General features: G+C 31.6%; 1 protein-coding gene across 1 annotated transcript; it reads right to left on the bottom strand.

The window, feature by feature from the left end:
• Positions 1-1,744: 1,744 nt before the first annotated feature.
• Positions 1,745-18,860, bottom strand: LOC120184569. The gene is made up of 2 exons (XM_039188996.1): positions 18,852-18,860; positions 1,745-2,798 (listed from the first exon to the last, which is right to left on the bottom strand). The coding sequence occupies exons 1-2, from the start codon at positions 18,856-18,858 to the stop codon at positions 1,798-1,800; spliced, it is 1,008 nt and encodes a 335-aa protein (XP_039044927.1). The 5' UTR covers positions 18,859-18,860; the 3' UTR covers positions 1,745-1,797.
• Between the last annotated feature and the right edge of the window lie 918 nt (positions 18,861-19,778).

Consider the following 19,778-nt stretch of genomic DNA (forward strand, 5'->3'; position numbering starts at 1 on the left):
AAAAAATTAAACCAAACGACATCGTTTGTTAAACGAGCCAAGTCGAACTCGAGTATTGCCGAGCTCGACTGATTCAAACTCACGAGCTAAAAATTATGAAGTTTAACTCGAACTCGAAATATAATATTGAAACTTGAATTCGAAAAGGCTTGAACTCAAAAAAAAATTAGAAGCTCGATTGAAGCCTAAAATTCGAGCTTGATTGAAGTGAAAGAATAGTTCACTCAATGCTTACTAAAAGGTTTCATGATTTTGAATGTCAAATTACCTCTATTATTTATAGAAGTTAGTTGGGATGATCTTCTATGTTTATTAGCCATGTGGGATTGTTTTTAAAAAAAAAATTAAATCAAACAATATCATTTTGTTATGATTTTTTTAGCCCCAAATTTATTTTTTAATTATAGTTATATAATTATATTTATTATTTAATATGTTTTAGCTTAAATATTATGTTGTAGTTAATTTGAATCATTTTATTTCACTTGATTTTATGGTTTTTAACTTATATATGTTGTGACTTGTTTTGAATATAAATTGTGATATAAAAAATTATTTTTTATTAAATATTTTTGGTATTTTTATTTAATTTTTTAAATAATTATGACGTCGTCTGGTTTTTTCGACCGGTTCGACCGGTTGAACCAGTGAACCGGTAGCATGACCGATTCACTAACCGGTCCGATTCTGAAAACCATGGTTGAAAGTGGATCTAATAACATTACCTGGAATTAGCTCAACGGAGAGGAAAAAGAAGCGGCGGAAACGTGAGAGGTAATGATAGTTGAAAAACGTGGAACCAAAACGGCGGTAGCCACCATGTTAGTAGCACTGCTTACCTTTTGGATCCTCATGACGTTCTTGGGACAGTGGGGTGCCTGGTTGTAGTCATTAGAGGCGCTGTTAATCTTCTTTCTTTTATATAATTCTTTTTAATAAAAACTAGTGTAGGTGTATATCTCTTCAAATATAATAAATACAATCATAATCACAATTTTCTTTAAAAATAATTAATAAATTTAATTATCATCTCTATTATTATGATTTCTGACTGTATTAATATCGTAGATTCATCGGATTCTAACTAAAATAATATGTTTTTAAATGGTAGTTAACATTATAGTGTATTTATTATATATTTAATAAGAAACATTTATGATCTTACTTGATTCAATGAGATTAGTTTCAGTTTAGATTGTTAAATAAATAAATAGAAGATGATATAAAAAAATACACTATTTAAAAATTTAACATAAGATTAATAAATTTATATATAATTATTTTATCATTTCACTAAAATAATTTTATATGTATACATATATTATATATAAAATACTTTTATTTATAAAAAAAAAGGAGAACTACTCATATTTAATAGATATGAGCTCATTAAATAGTCTCAATAGTTATAAAGAATATTATTATTCATAAAGATTTTTTATTTAAATAATTGTGTCTCTGTATATTTTATTAATAATTAGAAAATTTTAAATAAATATTATTTTATAATCGTTTTGTACTATTAAAGAAAAGATATAAATTCATCCGTTGTATGCTGTTGTTATCACCGTTTACTTGGAGGCTGTGCTTGGACAATACATGTGCAGCCATATTTGCATGACGTCTAGTGTATCGGAAAAACGTAGCAATCACACTTCTCTGCTATTAGAGGAGCTTCCTCAAATAATGCATCCGATTGGAAAGTATATGTAATTTTAGCTTATTTATAGAACCCAAGGAATCATCCTCAATTTCCATCTTCTTCAAAGCAAAGTCAAACTTATTCAATAGAGAAAATTACACATGAAATTGTTCAAGTTGGACATCCTTGGCCTTGAGAGGAACATACTCCCCAAGATAAACTTCGAGATGATCGGCTAAAGAAGACTTGTCTATATTCTCATGGTGATACGATTTGCACACGAAGTAGATGACCGTTTGAGCAACGAGACCGAACAGCATGACGCTAAACAGCATCACGAAGCAAAGAATCGGAATCCCGATTCTCATTTCTACGCTCATCGACCAATAAAACAACACGCTGATCTCGAACACGGCTTGGATCCCGATAAAACCAACGACGAGCACCAGAAACACGGCGGCCGCCACCCCGATCTTACCCTTTATCAACGCCTTGCTCTTCTTCACGGCTTTCATCCCGTAATCCTCTTCCAACACCGAAACCACGCTGGCCAATTGCCAGACCAAGGAAACATAGACCAGTCCCGCCAAGTAGGGGATGAAGAGAAGAACGAAAACAGACATCCCCAACCCGCCGAATCCCAAAACAGCTAGAGGCACCAACAACACCACGCCGGAAGCGACGTCGTAGAAGAAAACGATGGCGAAACTCCACAGGAACGTCACGAAAAGCCGCTTCCAAACCTTGGGTACGACGCTGATGACCTTCTTGAACGAGGTTTCCTTGCCTGTGTAAATGCATGCGATCGTGTAAACCACGGCCGACGTTGAGAGGAGTGAAAGGATGAGAAGGAAAGTGAAATACGCAGCTTTGAAGAGCCAAAACGAAACCCATTCAGACGATATTACATCAGACAATTTATCGTACCCAAGCGTCCCTGCTTGTGTATAGTTCAAGGCGTCTTGGTTATTCAAAATATTAGCGAAAATGAGCTGTGAGATTTGGATGTGAGCTAGGAAGATGAAGGAGAGAGGGAAAATGAAGGAAAGAGTAATCTGGGTGAAGATTTTTCTCCATGAACATATGATCTTCAATGATTCTTTCAATATGCCAAAGAAACCCAGGAATTGAAGCTCTTCCTGCTCTCTATCCATGATAATTACACGACTTTGTGTGTGTGCGTTTTTCCCCTCTTTTATTCTTAAATAAATTGAGTGATGAGGGTGGGAAGCTTGTGGGGGAATAAGATAAGATAATGGGGTGGTGGTATTTAATAATAATAGACTGATTCAAAGTGTTCATTGCCCCTTCTCTTTGAACTAAATTACAAAACTTGTTTGTATTTTCTTTTTTATTGTTGGAATTTTACATGTATTCACATTTTATAGAATGTACATATGAGGATATTTAAGTGAGTTAACAAAGCATTCAATGCGAATAAAATTCGTGTGGAGTCGTAGTCTTCACACCCTTTTTTCCGTTCTTAAGATTTTGTTTTGAGTAATTTAAACTGATTCGAGTCGTACACCTAATTTTACTGGATGAATATCTAAAATATATTCAATTTTGGAATATATATATAAAAAGATTGGGAATAATAAAATTTAAGGTAAAGAAGGGGAGAATTGGGGATATATTGGTAATTGGAGTGGAGGGTGGGCTTCTTTGTAACGGCCAATAAAAGTAAACAACTTGGTTTGGGTTTATTAGAAAAAATCGGCAGTGGAAAGTTCGTGGGTAGAGGTTAGTTAAAGCGTCTTCTTTACTTGGGATTTGAGTTTTGAGGTCAACGCCAATACAAACGCAAACCGCGCATTGCGTTCGTTTTCTTCCATTCCAAGAAATGAGGTGTATTTTCTCATTTTATAATATTCCTTTTTTTTTTTTTTGTTATACTCCCGATTTTAAGACTTCGCACATCTAATTTTGGTGGATGAGTTTACCAACATTGATTTTATGTATACACAAAAATTTAAACTCGATACCTTATTTAAACTATATCAAGTTGTCTACCACTTAAACTAATTTCAGTTGATTATATTATTTTATTTTTAATATTTATAAATGAATTATTTTTATTATAAAGATTTCAATTTTTTTGGGGGTTTTAATGTCATATTTCTCATATACAATATTGTCTATAATTATACATATATTTATTATTGATGATAGTATATTTTATTTGTTATAAATTTATTAAAATAAATAAATAAATACTTTTATTATATTACTATTTAATTTATATTTTTTTGTCAATTCCCTTATTACTTAAAACTTTGAAATATTTTAATTACGTTTTTATTCCATTCACTTTCCAATATAAAGTGGTGTAATGCAGTCATGTAGATAAAATCAATATTCTCTTAGGTCCAAGTCAACTGAAGCAGTATTTGGTTAGTGGATGGAAATTAATATTATTAATTAATATTTTGATTCCAGTATCTAAACTTCAGTTTAGTAATTTTAGTTCATATCATTATCAACAATTTTAAAGTCGTTTTTCTTTATCAAAGTCCAAATATATTAAATATGAATACACCGTTTTTTTTAATTAATCACTGGTATCCGATCTATTGACTGATTAATCTAGTTCGGGTACTGCAGAGGCGAGGGAGATCCTCCCAATCCAGTTTGCTCCATTCGCAAACGTGAGGAGTCGAAAGTGACATCATCTAATACATTTGTGAAAACTCATTTCGGATAATCAAATTGAAGCTAAATTGGAGAATTGCAATTTAACACCCATTTAGCTAGAATATGTCGTGTTATTTGCTTCTCGATGGACAAATTTAATAGGATTCAATTATTGTTTGTCAAAAGAGACACCTTTCTCGAAGATGAAGGTCCTGCTTTGGCTTGACGGGCTTATTAATTAATTATACATGTGACATCTCCTTTAACCACAATTGAGCCATAACCTTTCTCCACAGCTAGTTTGATGCCTTCGGTGAACGCCTTTGCTTCCACGACTCCGGGGTTAGAAACACGACTCAGTTTACGTGCATGTCCAGCCATAATCATACTTGCATGATCTCTAGCTACCACACCTATAGAAATTGTGTGTAAGTCTGCAATGCATGCACCGTCCACATTGATTTTTATAATGTTTACTGGAGGTTTAGGCCACTTGTTGCTCCGTCTGGCCATTGAAGTTGCTATAATCAGGCTTGTCCCAAAGGAATTGTAGGCATTGTGATACATTTTAAAACGAGGTTATTAAAATATTTTATAATAAGGATTAGTTTGTCAAATTTAAAATTATGATGGAGCTACAAGATTTTTTTTTACTAAAATTCATCGTAAAAAATGATTAAAGATATTGTCAAAATATATGCTTGCAACTTTATCTGTCATTTTCCCGAGAACCAAACGAAAATTTTGTTTTTCCTTTGAACAAAAATGTCGTTAGGGCACAAAAATTATACACAGACATGTCTAAATGGTGTTTATGGGGGAGGCCCCCAAATTTTGTGGCCCTGTGACATGTCACAAAATACACATGCAAACGAACGGGCATGACTATAATTACATTGCATTAACTGCGAAGAAATATAATGGAGATTGTGGGCATTAATCATGAAATCATTGTAATGACATTTAATTTATCTTATTTATTAATATAAGATATTGCTATTATTGTTTCACTTATTATTCTATGCATAAAAATAAACTGAAGTATAATAAAGTCATGAGAATAATGTGATGGTTCTTAAAGGTATTTAGTCAAATATTATTGTGACCTTGGACAACAATAATGCATAAGATTAATGTGTAGTTGATTGATTACAAAGTTTTTTCATTAACATAGAGATGTCAAAACCAATATATATGAATGTGCTGGAGAACAACATATTAGACTAGTTCGTTATGAGTAAGTTTATTGGATCATTATGTGACAGTAACAACATTACTCATAGTGATAACTTCATGTATGATCTTCAAATTTGATATCATCATTCTCCCAACATTGTGACTCGTATGTTTTGATACAATTGAACATGTGGCATAACTGGTTGAACTATAAAGACTAATGTTGGACATATCATAATCCATGTAGTGGAATATACTTGATCAATATATGATTTATCCCTCTTATACAATTGAAGTAATATTTTAGACCGCTTGATTGAATGAGACTACAAAATACATAATTATATCCAATTAGCTAGAGATGCATCCGATCATCCTTATCTTTGAAATTAATGTAATTTGAATACAACATAACACTTATATAAATTCTCGTATTTACTTGGTAAATTAATATAATACATGAAAATGTTAGAACCAAACCATAATAAATATGAAAACTATCTAGGATCTAATCATGTCAAACCATCAAGAATAAAATAAACTAGATTTGCGGAAGCGTACCTGAATCCATTGTTGGAGATTATCTAGAAGGTTGATGTAACACTATCAACCCGTATCCGACTCAAATACGAGTCTGAGATGTCACATCAACTTTACAAATCATTTTCTTGTATCAAATGGAAAAATATTCAAACTCAATTTAAAACATATAATTTACATATAACTACTCAAAACATTTACAAAACGGTTCAGAGCTTATACAATTTAATCCTTTAAATACATGCCAACATTATATCTATATATACATATTACAATAAAAGACATACTAATAGTAATTCTTCTGATCTGATCTTCAATGAGGTTATGTTGTCTCCACTACCTATCTTCTCTTAGTACGTCTTGGATCCTACGAGTGAAACAATCACACGCTAAGTCATAGACTTAGTGAGACATGTAAATAAATAATGGATTTATAACTACTTAGCAAATGCATATACATATCAGTCAACACAATACTTACATATACACATATATCATCATTAACATGCTAAACATTAATTATATTATTGTCATTAATTCTTTGTTATCATGTAAATATGTACTTATCATTTCTATACACATCATAAAACAAATAGATCATATTACAATAAAGGACACATAGTATCAAGCCAAGTTTATTTATTTATTCACTTTAAAGCCCATGTATACTTCTGAGAACATAAGGTATGTGAGTACATAGAGGTTGTGCACATATGATGTCACCACAACTCGTATAATTCCCACTAAGGGCACTTAGAATTTGTCCCGAAGGACCACTATATCCCGAAGGACCACTCCTTAAGAACCATATATATAATACAATAGACCAAATAAGTGTATCGAAGTACCACATATATATTCCATAGAATTACATATATGTCCTGAAGGATCACGTAGAACACTCGACTCTTAGCATGCCAACTATACCCCTAGCTCTCATAACACAAAACATGGGCGTTTTCATTATATTATTTCATATATTCATATAATCACGTGGTTCACTTACAAGTAGCACATTTTTCATATAATTCACTTTCACATATCTTATCACATATACTTATACTCTTTTTCATATCATGTCTCATGTAACCACATATGTCCTATCTCATATCATATATCTCTTTACCTCATAACTTCTGTCACATGTTCACATTTTCTTGTATTCATATAGCTTATATCAATTTACACATATTCACATAATTTAACACACATACATGTATTCACATAAATCATACACATAGAGATGTACTTACATCTAGACATATGCAAGTCTTAATTCTATAACCTAACTACATTTAATATCATGTACTCACCTTGATTACTTGCAAATATCAAGTTCTTGTTCTCTCTCACGAATCTTACTCTGTCAGTCTATTTGAACTTTTCTTCCGATCGATATCTACACAAATACGAAATTTAATGAATGTCGATATTTTAATTACTTGATACGATTTCATATTAATGCAAACCAAATAAAACTCCAATTCCAACTTTCCAACTTAAGTGATATCAACTTAAGTAGTATCGGTACTACCCTTAGTAGGGATGTAAATCAGACGAGACAGATCGTGAGCTACTCGAGATCGACTCGATCAAGGCTCGATAAATACTCGGATCGAATAGACTCGAGCTCGAGCTCGACTCGAGTTCTTAACGAGCCGAAATAAGCTACTCGATATTTGACTCGAAAAGCTCGTGAGCAGCTCGAAAATATAATATATTAAGATTTTATTTTAAAAAAATAAATTATTAATAATATTAATATTCATGTATTGATTTTTTTTAAAAATACAATAAGATTTCATGTATTTAAGGTTCATGTTTGAGTTTGAGTTTGAGGCTTCAATCGAGTTAAGTTTAAGAATTTTTTTTTCATTTCGAGCCTTTTCAAACTCCTCACGAGCTTCAATTCAGGATTTCGAGTTCGAGTCGAGCTTGAAAAAATTAAGCTCGCGAGTTTTCAAGTCGAGTCAAGCTCCATTTCAAGTTTTTGAGTTGAGTCGAGTCGAGTCGAGCTCAGCAATACTCAAGCTCGATTTGGCTCGTTTACACCCCTAACCCTTATGGTACCGTTACCTCTATGCTAGGGTACTGATACCCTATCCTGGTACCAATACCAAAATTAGCTTCGATGTTCCCTGGTATTGATACCCTCCACATAGGTGTCAATACCTCCTCTATATGGTATCGATACTATTCATACAGGTATCGATACGCCATGCATCAATTCCTCATAAATTGTCTTGTAGTATCGATACCCACTCAACAGGTACCGCTACCCCTCACCCAAAAAATGCTTCTTAGCCTGAAAATTTCCAACACTTTACCCCAAACTCTAATTATTTACCTCTCCTCATACCCTTAAACTTATCTATACATATATAAACCCTCTTTAAACATTATAACATTTCATTATCTTAAATATCTCACTATAACTCTTGAATCAAATAATTTCCTCAAACTTTCCATATGTTCTAAATTCATTTCTAATGCTTCAATCTTCTTAATCCTTCTAATGACAAATCAAATTCATCAATAGAACTTCAAAAACCTCTTTATATCAAAAATTCTTTTCTAAACCTTTAATAAAATTTCCTTTCTAATTATCTCTTCTTGATGTTTTAAGCTTATATAAGCTTTCTTAAGCTTATATAACACTCAAATACTCAAAACCAACTTATAAATCCAAGAATTAAACAGCAAAATTAAACTCACCTTTAACTGAGGCTTACGGGGAGAAGAAGACAAGAAGATAAGCTTCCAGTTACTCCCTCACCCCACATGCTTATCTCTTAATAAGAGATAAATATCTTTTACATGAAAGACCACATTACCCTTCATACTTTCATTCCTCATAATTTAATCCAATACCAGAATATTTCACTTTCAATCCCTGAACTTTTAAAGCCATAACCCCTTTATATAGCTGATTTAAGAATCAATTATTGTTTGTACTTATAACTCTGTCCCTCATTGAATTATAAATACAACTTTAATAGTATCTACACTTTTACTTTCATGACACTTCTAATACCTTATGACTTTATAACATAATTTGCCACTTACTGTTAGGATCGAAGATGCTCAAATGACAAACGAAAAAGTTTACCAAGAGGGGTTGAATTGGTTATTGTGTTTAGGGAGTAAGGATATTAGAAAGATAGACAAATTGCACAACGATTTATAGTGATTCGACTTCTCAACCAAGTCTATCTCCACTACCTTAGCTCCTCACCAAGGATTTTCTAACAAATTCACTAATTTGTTCTTTCTTTTTATAGGATCAAGAGATAACCTTTACACTCCCTAGTTTTTCAATTGGAAAAAATAGAACCAATCCCCTTTTACAAAGAAAAAGAAATGTAAACAAGAAAACCTCTCTAAGGTAGGTGTTTACAAAGAAATAAAGCTAACAAGAACAAAATATTTACAAGAGAAAGTAAAATAGGAATGAAAAACTCTTCTCTTGTGTTTGATTGATTGGATAGGTGTTCTAACCATTGTTCAAGTGTCTTGAACTTGTATTTATATGTTGGAATGAAGTTGGGGTCGTTTCTAGCAGTTGGGGATGTTTTTCTCTGCAAAAATAAAAACTGCACAGTACAAAGGGTATCAGTATGACCTTTGTTATTTTTAAATAAAACTAGCCATCACTAGTCGTTGGGCCTGATGGTATCGATACTAAGCATGTGGTATCGATACTACTATTTAAAGTAGTATTAGTACCCTTTTAGGTATCGGTACCATTTTTGTATTATGCAATTTGAGCAAAGCTGGTAGTATCGATACTACCTAGTGACTATCGATATTTCCCTTACCTTTGGTATTGGTATCATATGAACAGTATCGGTATTATTTTTGTCCAGAAAAACATTTTGTGCTCAATTCCAAGTTAATTGGACTTTGAATTATTTTTGAAAACTTTGAATAAATTCAATTCAAGTCCAAAAACATTTTGCCATAAATTGTTATATCAAAATATAGTTCAACAATCTCCCCCTTTTTGATATAACAAAACATTTGAAAAATTAATTTTGGCAAAACTCTCCCTTAATAAAATATTTAATGAAAACCAATTGTTAGAAAAATATGAAAAAGTTCAGCTCCCCTTTTTCATTAAGAAATTGAATTTTTCAAACCATACTTCTCCCCCTTTTTGTTATATCAAAAATAATTCAACTTTAAAGTTTTAAAATAACATTGGAGAGTAAGTGATAAACTTGACATTAAAAACATTTGAAAAATTAAAGCTCCCCCTCAAAAAGTTCATTCCAAATAAAAATTTGACTTTAAAAGTTGACACTTAAACAAAATTGAATTTTAACAAAGAATAACAAACATGTTAGTAGCACATGAAATGAAATATATCCAAGTTTAAAATACTTTATGCAATACCAATTGTTGAAATTAAGTGCATATGTATAAAGCTTTCCAAAAATGTTATGCATTTGAAAAATAGATATCAATTGTTAGAGATATATCATTTATAATAAATCATTTGCATAAACATTTAAAATTAAGGTTAAAAAATTTAAAATTTGTAAAATCAAAGCATTAAAAAATTGATATCAATTGTTAGAGAGATATCATTTGCATTTAAAACCAATTTTGACCAAAATTCATTATGGTGAACTAAAAAATTATGAAAATCATTAAATCTTTAAAATGTCATCATAAAGCACTTTTCAACATACATGAGATTAAAAACAATGCATAATCATTTAAAATTAAAACTCATGCATGCATAAACTTAAATGAGCAACCAAATAATCAAAATTAAAACATTAAGCTTAGAGGTTACCCATATCTTTTCAAGTGTGGCTAGAGCATTTTAATATCATCACTTTCATCATCATTGCTCCCACACACCTACAAGAGACATTTATTTGGATTTTGGTATCTAAATTGCGTTGGATCCTTAGACGTTAGTTTCAATTCCCCTTGTTCCCTTAGGAACCTATACTTTTCTAATTTTAAAAGATTTTTTATAGGACAAGCATGTTCCAAATGACCGTGAAAATGACAATGTGAGCATTTTGCCATTTTTAACCGCAATGAGTTGTTTTTATAAATTAATTCTTTTTCTTTTGTTAAGATCTCAAGATTCACTTTCAAATCAAAATTTTCTTTTCTAAATCATTGATTTTGACTTTTGAAAGCTCTAAATCATTTTTCAAATTTTCATTTTGATTTTCAAAATCAACTTTTGCTTTTAAAACCAAATCATTTTCAACTTTAAGTTTTGAAATTAATTTCATATATTTGGAATTTATGGACTCAAATTCCAAATATAACTCATTATAAGCATCTTGTAACTCATCAAAAGAATGAGAATTTAATTTATTTGGGGTTAAAAGATACCATTGAATCTTCTTAGATAGCCATGAGGCATATGTTGGCTACTTCATCTTCATCATTCCAAGCTACCACAAATGCCTTTTTCTTGTCTGATCCCTTCTTCTTTAGGAGGGGACATTCATATTTGACATGCCCCGTTCTTTAAAAATTCAAGCACACCGGGGACTATTCTTTTTGCTTGATTTATGCTTCACTTCCTTAGAAGTCATGAATCTCTTGAATCTTTTGAAGAGCTTAGCCATATCTTCTTCATAATCATCTTCATCTACCTCTTCATTTGAATCTTGATAGCTCTCATTGGTGGACTTGAAGGCAATGTCTACCTCCTTCTTTTTCTTGTTTTTCTTCTCTTCATCTTCTTCCTCTTTCTTCACCATCAACTCATGAGTGAAAAGAGAACCAATTAGCTCATCGAGAGTGAGAGACTTTAGGTTTTTAGCTTCGATAATCGCCGTCTTCTTCTATTGTCAATACTTTGGAAGAGAGTAGATCATCTTCCTCGCAAGCTTCTCATTAAGGATTACTTCTCCAAATCCCATGAGACCGTTGACAATCACAAAAAATCAATCTGTCATAGCTTTGATGTCTTCATCGGGTTTCATCTTGAAATTCTAGTAGTTATGGTTGAGAAGACTTATATTGGTTTCTTTCACCTCATCCGTTCCTTCATGAGTGACTTGGAGCTTGTCCCATATCTCCTTGGCATTGGAATAAGAGGAGACTCTTCCATATTTATCTGGGTCTAATGCACAAAAGAGGATGTGCATAGCCTTAGCATTGAGCTGGAACTTTTTCTTATCTCCATTACTCCAATCATCCATCTTATCGAGTGGAGTGGAGTAACCCTTTATAATTGATTTTCAATCTCCTAGATCATTTGCTTGAATGAAGAGCATCATCATATTCTTCATTGAAGTAGGGTGGCTAGTTGATTGGTTGATAATCTTCCATGTAATAAGCACCGGATGTTGAAGTCATTTCTTTGTCGGTTACGTCGGGAATCGGTAGAGCTTCTTCGAGGATAGTATCAAGGATGTGAAACATTCTAACGAGTTAAGCTCTGATACCAATTATTAAGATCAAAGAGGCTCAAATGACAACCTAAAAAGTTTGCCAAGAGAGGTTGCATTGGTTATTGTGTTTAGGGAGTAGAAGATTAGAAAGATAAACAAATTGCACAGCGATTTATAGTGGTTCGACTTCTCAATCAAGTCTACCTCTACTAACTATTTTCTAACAAATTCACTAATTTGTTCTTTGTTTTTACAGGATCAAGAGATAACCTTTACACTCCCTAGTTTTACAATTGGCTAAACTAAAACCAATCCCCCTTTACAAAGAAAAAAATGTAAAAAATGTTTGGATCGAAGAGGCTCAATTGAACAATCGAAAATTGCACAAGGGGGTGAAATGTCAATAATTTGTTTAGGGAGTAAGGAGAGTAAAAAATAGAGAAATTTTTCACAAGGATTTATAGTGGTTCAACTTCTTAACTAAGTCTACATCCACTACCTAAGCCCCTCACTTAGTATTTTCTAACAAATTCACTAATTTGTTCTTTCTTTTTCAAGGATAAAGAGATAACCTTTACACTCCCTATCTTTTCACTTGGCTAAGATAGAACCAATCTCATTTTACAAAAGGTAAAAAGAAGTAAACAATAAAACCTCTCAAAGGTAGGGTGTTTACAAATTTAGCTCACTAAAAACACAAATATTTACAAGAGATATGAAAATAAGATTAAAAAATTCTTCGCTTGTGTTTAAATGCTTGGATAGGTGTTTTAACCCTTCTTCAAGTGTCTAAACTTGAATTTATATTTTGGAATGAAGTTGTGGCCATTTCTAGTCGTTGGGGATGATTTATAGCCGTTTGGGGATGAAATCTCTACAAAATAAAACTGCTAAAAACAGAGGTTATCGATACTCCTAAAGGGAGTATCGGTACTACCTTTGTTTATATTTAAATCAACTAGTCGTTACTATTCGTTGGTCCCTGATGGTATCGATATTATTCCTATGATATCGATAGTATTGTGCAAAGTAGTATTGGTACTTTAGGTATCGGTACCATTTTTGCATTCTGGAATTTGAGCAATGTTGGTAGTATCGATATTACCTAGTGAGTATCGATACTTACCTTACCTTTGGTATCGGTACTATATGAACATATCAACACTGTTCTTGAGGTATCGATATTGTAAGAACAATATCGGTACTATTTGTCCAGAAAAATATTTTATGCTCAATTCCAAGTTAAATGTGCTTTGAATTATTTTTGAAAACCTTAAATAAATTCAATTCAAGTCCAAAAACATTTTCCTTAATTATTATATCAAAATATAGTTTAACAATCTCCCCCTTTTGATAAACAAAACATTTGAAAATTTGTTTTTGGCATAACTCCCCATTAATAGAATATTTAATGAAAAATATACCAATTGTTGGAAAATATATGAAAATGTTCAGCTCTCCCTTTTTCATTAAGAAATTGAATTTTTCAAACCATACTTCTCCCCATTTTTGTTATATAAAAAACAATTCAACTTTAAAGTTCTAAAATAACTTTGGAGAGTCAGTGTTAAATTTTATCTTAAAATCATTTGAAAAATCAAAAAGCTTCCCCTCAAAAAGTGCATTCCAAACAAAATTTGACTTTAAAAGCTTGAAACTTAAACAAAATTGAATTTCAACAAAGAGTAACAACCATGTTAGTAACACATGAAATTCAATGTATCCAAGTCTAAAATACTTTACGCAATACCAAATGTTGAATTTAAGTGCATGTGCATAAGCAATCCAAAAATGTTATGCATTTGAAAAATATATATCAATTGTTAGAGATATATCATTTATAATAAATCACTTGCATAACCATTTAAAATTAAGGTCAAAAATTTAAAATTTGTAAAATCAAAGCATTTGAAAAGTTGATATAAACTGTTAGAGAGATATCATTTGCATTGAAAATCAATTTTGACCAAAATTCATTATGATGAACTAAAAATTATGAAAAATCATTAAAACTTTAAAATGTTCATCATAAATCATTTTTCAACATACATGAGATTTAAAAACAATACATAATCATTTAAAATCAAAACTTATGCATGCATAAACAAAATGAGCAACCAAATATCCAAAAATAAAAACATTAAGCTTAGAGATTACCCATTCCTTTTTCAAGTGTGGCTAGAGCATTTGAATATCATCACTTTCATCACCATTGCTCATATACACTTATAAGAGACATTTATTTAGATTTTGGTATCCTAATTGCTTTGGATCCTTGGACGTTAGTTTCAATGCCCCTTGTTCCCTTAGGAACCCATACTTGTCTACTTTTAAAAGATTTTCTTTTCTTTATGGGACAAGTATGTTCCAAATGACCATAAAAATGACAATGTGAGCATTTTGCCATTTTTAGACATAATGAGTTGTTTTTAAAAATTAATTCTTTTCCTTTTGTTAAGCTTTCAAACTTAACTTTCAAATTAAAATTTTCTTTTTCTAAATCATTGATTATGACTTTTGAAACCTCTAAATCATTTTTCAAATTTTCATTTTGATTTTCAAAATCAACTTTTGCTTTCAAAACCAAATCATTTTCAACTTTAAGTTTTGAAATTAATTTCTTATATTTGAAATTCATGGTCTCAAATTCCAAATACAACTCATTATAAGCTTCTTGTAAATCATCAAAAGAATGTGAATTTAAATCATTTGAGTTAGAAGATACCATTGAATCTTCTTCGATGGCCATGATGCATAGATTGGCTACTTAATCTTTATCATTGGAGTTATCTTCATCACTCCAAGCTGCCACAAATTCCTTTTTCTTGGATGATACCTTCTTCTTTAGGAGGGGACATTCATACTTGACATGCCCCGTTCTTTGACAATTGAAGCACACCGGGGGACTCTTCTTCTTGCTCGATTTATGTTTCATTTCCTTAGAAGACATGAATCTCTTGAACTTTTTGAAGAGCTTTGCCATCTCTTCTTCTTTATCGTCGTCTTCATCCACCTCTTCATTTAAATCTTGATAGCACTCATTGGTGGACTTGAAGGCAATGCCTACCTCATTCTTTTTCTTTTTTTTGCTTCTCTTCATCTTCTTCCTCTTCCTTCACCATTAACTCATGAGTGAGAATAAAATCAATTAGCTCATCAAAAGTGAGAGACTTTAGGTTTTTAGCTTCAATAATCACAGTCTTCTTCGATTGCCAAGACTTTAGAAAAGAGTAGATTATCTTCCTCACAAGCTTCTCATTAGTGATTACTTCTCCAAATCCCTTGAGACTGTTGATAATCACGGAAAATCTATCCTTTATAGCTTTGATGTCTTCATCGGGTTTCATCTTGAAAGTCTCATAGTTATGATTGAGAAGGCTTATCTTGGTTTCCCTCACTTCATTGGTTCCTTCATGAGTGACTTGGAGCTTATCCCATATTTCCTTGGCATTGGAATAAGATGAGACTCTTCCATATTCATCTGAGCCTAATGCACAAAAGAAGATGTGCATAGCCTTAGCATTTAGTTGGAGCTTCTTCTTCTCTCCATCACTCCAATCATCTATCTCACCTGGTGGAGTGGGTAACCTTTCATGATTGAGTTCCAAGCACCTAGATCATTTGCTTGAATGAAGAGCATCATCATATTCTTCCAATAGGCGTAGTTTTCTCTATTGAGGTAGGGTGGCTTGTTGACGGTTGTTAATCTTCAATGTAATAGGCACCGGAGGTTGAAGCCATCTCTTTGTCAATTGCGTCAAGAAACGGTAGAGCTTCTCCTAGGATCGTCTCAAGGTGGTTAAACCTTCTAATGAGTCAAGCTCTGATACCAATTTTTAGGATCGAAGAGGCTCAATTGAACAACTGAAAATTGCACAAGGGGGTGAAATGACAATAATTTGTTTAGGGAATAAGGAGAGTCAAAATTAGAGAAATTTGGCACAAGGATTTATAGTAGTTCGACTTCTCGACTAAGTCTACCTCCACTACCTAAGCTCCTCACTTAAGATTTTCTAACAAATTCACTAATTTGTTCTTTCTTTTTCAAGGATAAAGAGATAACCTTTACACTCCTTATCATTTCACTTGACTAAGATAGAACCAATCACATTTTATAAAAGGTAAAAATGAAGTAAACAATAAAACCTCTCAAATGTAGGGTGTTTGCAAATTTAGCTCATTAAAAACACAAATATTTACAAGAGAGATAAAAATAAGATTGGAAAATTTTTCTCTTGTGTATGAATGCTTGGATAGGTGTTCTAACCCTTCTTCAAGTGTCTTGAACTTGTATTTATATGTTGGAATGAAGTTGTGGCCATTTCTAGCCGTTAGGGATGATTTCTAGCCGTTTGGGATTGAAATCTATGCAAAGTAAAATTTCCCAAAACAGAGGGTATCAGTACTCCTAAAGGGAGCATCAGGACTACCTTTGTTTATATTTAAATCAACTAGTCGTTACTAGTCGTTGGGCCCTGATGGTATCGATATTGTACCTATAGCATCGATACTACTATGTAAAGTAGTATTGGTACCCCTTTGGGTATCGGTACCATTTTTGCATTATGGAATTTGAGCAATGCTGGTGGTATCGGTATTTCCCTTACCTTTGGTATCGGTACCATATGAACAATATCGGTACTGTACATGAGGTATCGATATTGTAAGAACAGTATCGGTACTGCTTGTCCAGAAAAATATTTTGCGCTCAATTCCAAGTTAAATAGACTTTGAATTATTTTTGAAAACTTTGAATAAATTCAATTCAAGTCCAAAAATAGTTTGCCTTAATTGTTATATCAAAATATAGTTTAACATAAAGTCTCTCTAAGATAGGTGTTTACAAAGAATTAAAGCTCACAATAACAAAATATTTACAAGATAAAGTAAAATAGGAATGAAAAACTCTTTTCAAGTGTCTTGAAATTGTATTTATATGTTGGAATGAAGTTGTGGTCGTTTCTAGCCGTTGGGAGTCTTTTAGAGCCGTTGGGGATGTTTTTCTCTGCAAAAATAAAATTGCCTAGTACAGAGGGTATCGGTACTCCTATAGGGAGTATCAGTACTATCTTTGTTATTTTAAATAAAACTAGTCGTTGGGCCAAATAGTATCGATAATAAGACTATGATATCGATACTACTATGTAAAATAGTATCGATACTATTTTTGCATTCTGGAATTTGAACAAAGCTGGTAGTATCGATACTACCTAGTGAATATCGATACTTTCTTTACCTTTGGTATCAGTACCATATGTGTAACACCCCCAATCCGTACCCGATCTGGATACGAGTCTGAGGTGTCCCATTGACTTTTCAAAACATTTTTCTTTACAAATTGGTTAAAACAAATTCCAAATTTCGAGAAAGTAAATGATTTTCATTAATTAAAACATTTGATTTTACAAAACCTATCAGAGCATATTCAGTACAATTCTTTTAGTAGATGCCAACTACAATTAATATAACAATATACATAAATTTCCAAATATTTTCTTATATGAACTTTCGTATAGGAGTGACTGACCTGTCTCGCTCCTCTTAGCTTCTCTTAACGCTTCTCGGAACCTACGTGTCATAAAGGTAATTCTAACTACTTAACCATGCATGTACATATCATATCATGTTATCACACAAAACAATATAACATTACATATAATCAAATGTACACATAACACATCATTCATCATTTCCATCATTAACCTTATTTCACTATCAATTATATTATCATATCATAATCATATTCTCATGTACCTAACATTTTTAACCAACATAGACTCATTTAACCACGTAATACACATCATCATTTACGTTCATCACCTTATCATATATTATTATCTTTAATACACATACACATCATATAATAGTATATCACCCAAATAAACATATAACATCACATATAATTTTCTCATATTACATCTTTAATAGTCCATGTACACGTGTGAGAACTATAGATATGTGAGTCTATAGAGGTTGTGCACTAATGATGTCACCACAACTCGTATAAATGCACCGAAGTGCCACGTATAATTGTACCAAAGTGCCGCGTAGAAATGCACCAAAGTGCCATATAAAATGTCCATAAAGACCACATAGAAATTCCTTAAGAATCATATACATATTCTAAGGACCAAGTATGTGTCTCAAAAGACCTCACAGATGTTCCAAAGGATACATATATGTCCCGAAGGACCGCGTAGACCCTCTACTCTTGGCATGCCAACTATATCTCTTGCTCTCGTGAAACATAACATGGTCATTATTATTTATTTCATTTCACATATTCACATAGACACATAATTCACTTCCACCTTTCACGTATCTTAGGTCACATAACTTGGATCACATATACATATAATCACGTAGATCAATTTTACACAACTTATATTAACTTTACACGTCATTTCACATTTCTTATCACCTTGCTTATATCTTATTCTTATGTCTTCTCATAGACATATATTCACATGATCATATAGTTCACCATCTCATCATAAAAATATGTACCCATTTCATTTCATATATAGTCTCATAATTTATCCTAGTATAAATCATATAACATTATTCCAACTCATAGTCATATATATTATATATATATATATATATATATATATATATATATATATATATCATTTACCATACTTGTATTCACATGATTTATGTCTTCTTATCATAATCACATATCATATTTAATATCTTATAATCTCATATAGCTTAAGCTTCTTCTATTATATTCATAATATATAACATACTTATAACACATATCACTTCTATCACTTATATATTAATCTGATCTATTTACTTAGTTCAATTTCATATACCTATATGTCATAATTTTAAAGCACATGAGTTTTCCCCTTATAGCTTATCTTATATGTTCGTATTATCACTTATGTTCAAGCTTCCTAATAATATACTATTCCATTTCATTCTATAGTCAATCTTATTAGCTTATCTCATTATTAAATCATATAATTCTATACTAATTCATATAAATGATCACCTAACTATGTACTTACCCAATCATGTTTCTATTGTTCATATAACTTTATACATGCTTACCCAGTTCATATCGCTTCTCAAACTGATTTATCATATCCTATTTTTACCTACTCTATCTTATAGACATGTATTCACATAGTCTCATATTTCATTATTATATGGATTATATTTTATTCTCTTATTTCTCTCTATGTACATATATTTACACGTCTCGCCATTTATATGTAGTTTACATTACATTTTTATATATCACATAATAGTATTTTTACATATATCATATAGCACATACAAAAACATATCAATACATATAATCATGAATACATACAAATCAGGAAATTCACATACCTATATTCATGACTTAATGCACTACAACTATAGGAATTAGACTTATCGCAAGTCCAATTTCCACATAA

Source organism: Hibiscus syriacus, unplaced genomic scaffold (genome assembly GCF_006381635.1).
Source record: "Hibiscus syriacus cultivar Baekdansim isolate YM2019G1 unplaced genomic scaffold, ASM638163v2 tig00112925_pilon, whole genome shotgun sequence".
In the NCBI taxonomy this organism is placed as follows: Eukaryota; Viridiplantae; Streptophyta; class Magnoliopsida; order Malvales; family Malvaceae; genus Hibiscus; species Hibiscus syriacus.